The sequence below is a fragment of the Procambarus clarkii genome, chromosome 68 (assembly GCF_040958095.1).
Source record: "Procambarus clarkii isolate CNS0578487 chromosome 68, FALCON_Pclarkii_2.0, whole genome shotgun sequence".
NCBI lineage: Eukaryota > Metazoa > Arthropoda > Malacostraca > Decapoda > Cambaridae > Procambarus > Procambarus clarkii.
This window is the reverse complement of record NC_091217.1, coordinates 24,455,282-24,462,857: the sequence shown is the minus strand read 5'-3', so window position 1 is coordinate 24,462,857 and position 7,576 is coordinate 24,455,282. Positions and strand designations below refer to the sequence as shown.

At 34.9% G+C, this 7,576-nt stretch overlaps 1 protein-coding gene across 1 annotated transcript; it reads left to right on the top strand.

Moving 5' to 3' along the window:
• Positions 1–825: 825 nt before the first annotated feature.
• Positions 826–4,605, top strand: LOC138355706 (uncharacterized). Its single transcript, XM_069311020.1, has 4 exons — positions 826–955; positions 1,982–2,187; positions 3,007–3,148; positions 4,004–4,605. The coding sequence occupies exons 2-4, from the start codon at positions 2,092–2,094 to the stop codon at positions 4,351–4,353; spliced, it is 588 nt and encodes a 195-aa protein (XP_069167121.1). The 5' UTR covers positions 826–955; positions 1,982–2,091; the 3' UTR covers positions 4,354–4,605.
• Positions 4,606–7,576: the final 2,971 nt, after the last annotated feature.

Here is a 7,576-nt window from a genome sequence, read left to right as displayed (position 1 = left end):
CCACTACCGCCCACAGGATCGATAGGGGGTCCACTGCCGCCCACAGGGTCGGTAGGGGGTCCACTGCCGCCCACACGTTCGGTAGGGGTCCACTGCCGCCCACAGGGTCGGTAGGGGGTCCACTGCCGCCCACAGGATCGATAGGGGGTCCACTGCCGCCCACAGGGTCGATAGGGGGTCCCTTACCGCCCACAGGGTCTCTATGAAGTCAACTACCGCCCATAGTGTTTGTATAGTGTCCACTATCGCCCATAGTGTTATTATGGGGTCCACTACCCCTCATAGGGTCGGTATGGGGGTCCATTACTACCCACAGGGTGTGTCTGGGGTCTATTTTGGCAATACTGCTTTTCCAATCTCATTTGTTGTTCAATGTAAAATATTTGTTGCTCGACTTGCAACAATTTATATATATATATATATATATATATATATATATATATATATATATATATATATATATATATATATATAGTATAGTGCCTTTGCAATAATGTACCAATGTGTGTATTTTCATAACTCGTTTTAAATTGTTGAAAAATAAATAACTACATTGTGAATGCAAGTCAATGTTTACATGCTAAATCAGAGTTGCCAGATTCCGCTTAAAATAGCAAATTGTGCTTATTTTCAAAGCTTGAGAATTTAGCTTTAAAGTAGTTAAAAAACTACGAATTTCGCAATTTGCTATGTACTTTAGTGTACTATTTTAAAATAAGGTTGGTTTTTAAGCTGCAAGTCATATGAATCTCAAAAAAAGTATATTATTAACAATCTTATCTCCATAGTTCACTAGTTTCTGTAAATCAGATCTGGTAACTGTAGGCCAAGTACTGGTAGACTCAAGACACAATGTGTGTTGAAGCTATTCTCTTTGAAGAAGTCATCTCGACAGGATCTTCCAGCTCCAGCTATAAAACTTCACCAAACATGGATCTACCTAGTACATCAAATGGTAAGAAATTACTAAACTGTACAAAGTTTTATGCTAGAACATTTGTTACAGTCCCCTGTTCTATGTGTACTCCATCACATAGTGACGGAGTATGTGGGAATAATTTTGTTAACACTGTCCATTTGACATGGTGGTGGTGTATGATGGTGGTGGTGTATGGTGCTGGTGGTGTATGATGCTGGTGGTGTATGGTGCTGGTGGTGTTTGATGGTGGTGGTGAATCTGACACTGTCATATATATATATATATATATATATATGTATGTATGTATGTATGTATGTATGTATGTATGTATGTATGTATGTATGTATGTATATATGTATATATGTATATATATATATATATATATATATATATATATATATATATATATATATATATATATATATATATATATGAGGGGTACCACCTCTGGTGCAAGTGTAGGGACCCATAGCCTCGGAGAAGAAAATAAAGAGTACTCAGAGAAGACCTTGTGGATCCTCACTGAACACTTTCATATTTTCTTCTCCTACCACCCTTATTCTTTTGGTATGTGTGTATATTTATCTAACTTTATTTGAAAACGTCATTACACAAAAAAAGTTACAATATTGATTATATATATATATATATATATATATATATATATATATATATATATATATATATATATATATATATATATATATATATATATATATATATATATATATATATATATATATATATATATAATTTTTTTTTCTTCCAATAATATAGTATTCGCTTGAAATTAACAGCCTGGTCAATCAGGCTGTTGGATTCAACTCCTCTCAGTTTTGTTATACGAGTTACAGCATGGTTAATCACATCCAAAATTAAAGTTATTTCCAGATGCAGTCCTAAAATTTTTAACATTGCTCTCACTAGTGTTAATGTAGATTATTTCATAATTTAAATAATATATTTAATTACTGTAGTACATTTTAACAACAATTTAACTTATAATTTTTGCAGCATAGGTCATTTGAATATAAGTATTTTATTAGAAACTATTTCCTTCAGGTCTTCAGGGAAAATTCTTGAGGAGATGCACAAACTGCAAACAATGTGTGCATGTCTGAAGCAATGTTTGCAAGTTCTGCCAGTGTGACTTCCGAAACAGTAGAGAATTAATGAAGAAAGAAGAGGAAGCCCGTTTTCTACTTAAAGGCAAGAAGGCTTTAGAACGAAATACAGCAAGCCGGGTTCTACGAAGGATTGAAAATCAGGTATTGAAGTTTGTCTACATCTGTTGTATTCATTTGTATTCTTCTTATGCTGAACTTGCTTGATAAGGTATAGAATCAACATGAATAATGCTGTACAGTACTTACATACTATTTGTTTATTTATTTATATACAAGATAGCACACTGGGATTATGAGAGTACATAGAATTGATGTTTTTACATTCTTGTAAAGCCACTAGCACACATAGTGTTTTGGGCAGGTCCTTAATCTAACAGATAATTTTAAATAGGCAATTTAAAGCTTAAATGGAAAAAATTGGCTGGTACATTGTAAGAAAGTATCACAAAGATTACTATGTACATTAAAGTAAAATTTGAGGGTTATCAACATATAAATTGTAGCATAATTTGAGGAATATTTCAAGGTATAATATAGTAAGATATGCATTCAATATAACAATCATGATATAAGGTGATAGCAATGATTACAATGAAAAAGTTGTATGGTTTAGGCACATATATTCTGGCATTGGATTTCATAAGATACAGTGCGAGTTTAATACACTAGTTAGGAAACTATCAAGAAAAAATTTAGGTACTTTTTGGTTTTATTTTTTAAAATGGCAGAAGTTGGACAGTTTTTAAATTTGTTAGCAAGTGAGTTCCATAGACAAGGTCCCTTTATTTGCATAGAGTATTTACACAGAATAACTTTGACTCTGGGGATATCAAAGATATTTATTTCTGGTATTGTGATTCTATTATGGGTTCTATTGCACATGCCCAGCTATGCTTCAAACATTTATTTTGTTGCATTTTCCCAGATATTGTTATTGTTTAAATATTATTTGCTTTTCAGCTAACATATCTGCGTGGCTGTGGGTATGAATCAATCGTTATCTATTACAAGAAAGGACCAGCACGGGTGACACATGGTATCCTACCAAACAACGTAATACAAGAAGAGGACAAGAAGATCTTCACCACTAACTTCTTTTTGTGTAAGTAGTTCACATAATATATAAATATATCACCACCTATTATTTTCTCTCATATATATATATATATATATACATATGTATATATATATATACATATGTATATATATATATATATATATATATATATATATATATGTATATATATATATATATATATATATATATATATATATATATATATATATATATATATATATATATATATATATATATATATATATATATATATATATATATAATTTCAATTCAATCATCTCTGTCGTTGATGTATATGGCAAAAAGTGTGTGGCCCAATACAGCACTATGTCTTAACGTAATGGGTCCAAGGGCCCATAAGGTCTCGACAGTATTAAGGGCCCTTTAGCAAACCAGTGTGCTGGTGCCCCTATGACACCCATGACGTCTTTGTATCATTTCAAGTTTGTACATGTACTTCTTAAGATATGGGCACCATACAACTGCTGCATATTCTAGCTTTTGTCTAAAAAAATCATGAACAATTTATTTATTATTTATCCATGAATGCCAGAAATAAACCCTGTGGTACTCCACTCGTGACATTTCTCCAGTCCAATACATTGCCTCTGATTACTGCCCTCATTTTTCTATCAGTTTGAAATTTTTTAATCCATGTTAGAAGCTTACCTGTCACCCCTCCAATATGTTCCAGTTTCCAGAACAAACTCTTATGTGGAATTCTATTGAATGCCTCTTTTAGGTCCAGATAGATGCAGTCAACCCAACCATATCTTTCCTGTAAAATTTCTGCGGCTCGATCATAGTAACTGATTAAATTTGTTACACAGGATCTTCCATTTCAAAATTTTTTATTTTTTATTTTTATTTTTTTTCCAGCACGCACAAGGAAGCTTGATGCAGATAAACTTACATTAGGATCAGAAGGTGATAGCGATAATGCCCTGGAAAAAAATCCTGACGAGCTACAAGTGCAGCAGGTGCATAAAGTCCAAAAAGTACCGCAGGTGCAAGAAATTCAACAATTACAAAAAGTTCCGCAGGTGGAACATTTACAAAAAGTTCCGCCGGTGCAACAAGGGCTACCATTAGCAATCCTTCAGAAACAGCAAGAAGTACAAGTAGTAAAATTTGAACCACAGGGAACTACACCAGGAAAACAGTGTAGTAACAATGGAATGGGAATTTTAAAATACCTGAGGATACAGGTAAAAAAGGACAAACAATAGAAATGGTTCCTTACACCTTATTATTTGGTAGTTTATAGGTATTTTACTTATAATACTTTATATTATGTCTACAGTTTATAATTTAGTTTACAGTTAATTTACTTTTCAACTTCCATATCTTACATGAAGGATTTTTACTGTTTTTCATTTTTAAAACCTTATTAGTATCATTTATAGTTTAGTGTCAATTCACTTATAATACAATATATGGAATAATTTACTAAATTCATTTAACTATAATAAATTTAAATAAACATTTTTACCCCAGGATGAGTTTCAGTCACCCTACCCAAAAAATTAATGTTTCTTTATTACTAATCTTGTGAGAGGTAGCTTATTGTGCAGCCCATACTCATTCTGTGAGTGTTAGTTTATTGTGCACCCCATAGTCATCATGTCACCCAAGCCTGCTGCAGCTGCACCTGAGGGGTGGTGTAGGGAACCATTAGTGTACTATTATGATTTGAGAGAGAGAATGCTCTGTGGACAGAGCATCAATATGGCTTAAGGCATTGAGCTTTGCCTCAAGATGAAGCTTGGGCTGATCTCTGATTTGCTTCTTGGGAGTCTTCATTTACGTGCACCCCATACTCAACCACTTTGTAGTAATTAATTGTGCAACCCATACTCATCCTGTTACCAGTAGTTTGTGCAACCCATACTTATCCTGTGATCCCTATCCCTCTACTTCAAGTCCCTCAAGGGGCGCACGAATTCAGTTTGGCATACTGCATCCTGCCTTCCCATCCCTAGCTACTGACCCATCACAATATTTTATTTTATTTTATTTATATATATACAAGTAGGTACATTGGGGTTGTGAGAATACATTGAATAGTACAGTATTTACAATCTTGTAAAGCCACTAGTATGCGCAGCGATTCAGGCAGGTCCTTAATCTAACAGATAATTTTAAGTAGGTAATTTCTATCAGAATTGATAAATGATAATAAATACATTGTTTACATACATACATTACAAATACATACATATAAGCTCAAAAGCTTCATTGAAGGTTGTAACAGAACCCATGAGCACCACACCAGAAAAAAATACAATTTTGATATTCCAAGAATACGACTTAATCAAACTAGAAATGCTCTACAAATCAAGGGACCCAGAATGTGGAATGATCTTCCCAACCATGTTAAAGACTGTACCTCTCTCAACCAGTTTAAGATAAAAACTAAACACTACCTAATAAATTCACTAACCTACCTTACCCCTCTATTGTCAACCCATGTCTGTTATTTTTTTTTTTTTTTTAATCAACACTGTTTGTCAACCTATTGTATTTGTGCTGCTTTTTCAGTCATGTTCCCTCTTTTTTTTATCTTTATTTGTATTTGTTCTCAACACATTTTATTCTTTATGCTCAATTAGTATTAAGTTCTAGATATTAATGTTTTTCCTGCCCGAAACGCGTTGCGTAATAGTGGCTTTAGGCATTGTATGTACTAGCTCTATCTATATATCGATCCATTAATGTAACATTACTTGTATGTATGTACCTTACCTGAATAAACATATTTATTTATTTATTTATTTATTTATACAAGTTTAACTCTGGGGATATCAAAGAGATATTTATTTCTGGTGTGGTGATAATGGGTCCTATTACATCTGTCCAGGAAGAGTTTCAGAGCAGGATTTGCATTTAAGAACAGGGTTTTGTAAATGTAGTTGACACAAGAGAATTTATGGAGTGAGATTATGTTTAGCATGTTTAGGGAGTTAAACAAGGGGGCTGTGTGTTGTCTGAAAGCAGAATTTGATATTATTCTGATAGCAGATTTTTGCTGGGTGATGATGGACTTGAGGTGGTTTGCAGTGGTTGAACCCCATGCACAGATACCATAGTTGAGATAGGGATAGATTAGTGTATAATATAGAGAGATGAGAGCAGGGTTAGGTACATAATATCTGATTTTGGAGAGTATACCAACTGTTTTAGAGACTTTCTTAGTTATGTATTGTATGTGGGTACTGAAGTTGAGTCTCTTGTCTAAGAATAGACCAAGAAACTTTCCATCATTGTTATTGCTAATGTTTACATTGTCATCTGAAGCTGAATTGCATTTGTAGATTTGCTTCCAAATAAGATGTAGTAGGTCTTTTCTATGTTAAGTGTTAGTTTGTTGGTTGACATCCATAAGTGGACTTTTTTTAGTTCATTATTAACAACATTACAGTATTTAGTGTATGTGGGTTGGGGTTGGAGTAGATGAGTGTAGTATCATCAGCAAACAATATAGGTTTCAGAATGTTAAGAACATATACATCCTGCCTTCCCATCCCTAGCTACTGACCCATCACAATATACATCCTGCCTTCCCATCCCTAGCTACTGACCCATCACAATATACATGTAGTAGAGTGTTTTCTGTAGGCAATTTTCTAATTATACAATCATATGTTGCCCTCAGCTCTCCTATTTCATACATACTTTTTTTCTTTTGCAAGGGAGTAATTACTACATCTACATTACAATCCTCCCATGGTGGTGTAAATTTTCTCTTGGGCACAGCAATACACTCTGAAATAACATCATACTTAATAACATTAGAACATAAGGTATTCATATATGCTCTTTTCTTCATCATACATTGTTCAGTACTTCCCACCTTTTGAACTGAGAGGACCAATTCATTAGCTCCCCCACCTCTCATTAATCTAATGGCAGAAGCTACATTTATCTCTGCAATTCTATCCCCAATACTCTGCAGATTCAACTCCATCCTGATTTTCTCAATCATAGCATTTCTTGGGCATCCTAAGATAATTCTCATGGCTTCATTTTGTACCTGTGGGAGGTTGGTGCTGGGGTTACTGTGGGAGGTGTACTGTGTGAGGTTGGTGTTGGGGTTACCTGTAGGAGGTGTACTGTGGGAGGTTGGTGCTGGGGTTACCTGTGGGAGGTGTACTGTGGGAGGTTGGTGTTGTGTACTGTGGGAGGTTGGTGCTGGGGTTACCTGTGGGAGGTGTACTGTGGGAGGTTGGTGTTGTGTACTGTGGGAGGTTGGTGTTGGGGTTACCTGTGGGAGGTGTACTGTGGGAGGTTGGTGCTGGGGTTACCTGTGGGATGTGTACTGTGGGAGGTTGGTGTTGTGTACTGTGGGAGGTTGGTGTTGGGGTTACTGTGGGAGGTTGGTGCTGGGGTTACCTGTGGGAGGTGTACTGTGGGAGGTTGGTGTTGGGGTTACCTGTGGGAGGTTGGTGTTGT

What these genes read in the sequence shown, in the direction of transcription:
- LOC138355706 (XM_069311020.1), top strand. Translation starts at nt 2,092, where the DNA reads ATGAAGAAAGAAGAGGAAGCCCGTTTTCTACTTAAAGGCAAGAAGGCT. An exon ending in TACGAAGGATTGAAAATCAG is followed by an intron (nt 2,188 to 3,006) that starts GTATTGAAGTTT and finishes TTTGCTTTTCAG; the next exon opens with CTAACATATCTGCGTGGCTG. An exon ending in CACCACTAACTTCTTTTTGT is followed by an intron (nt 3,149 to 4,003) that starts GTAAGTAGTTCA and finishes TTTTTTTTCCAG; the next exon opens with CACGCACAAGGAAGCTTGAT.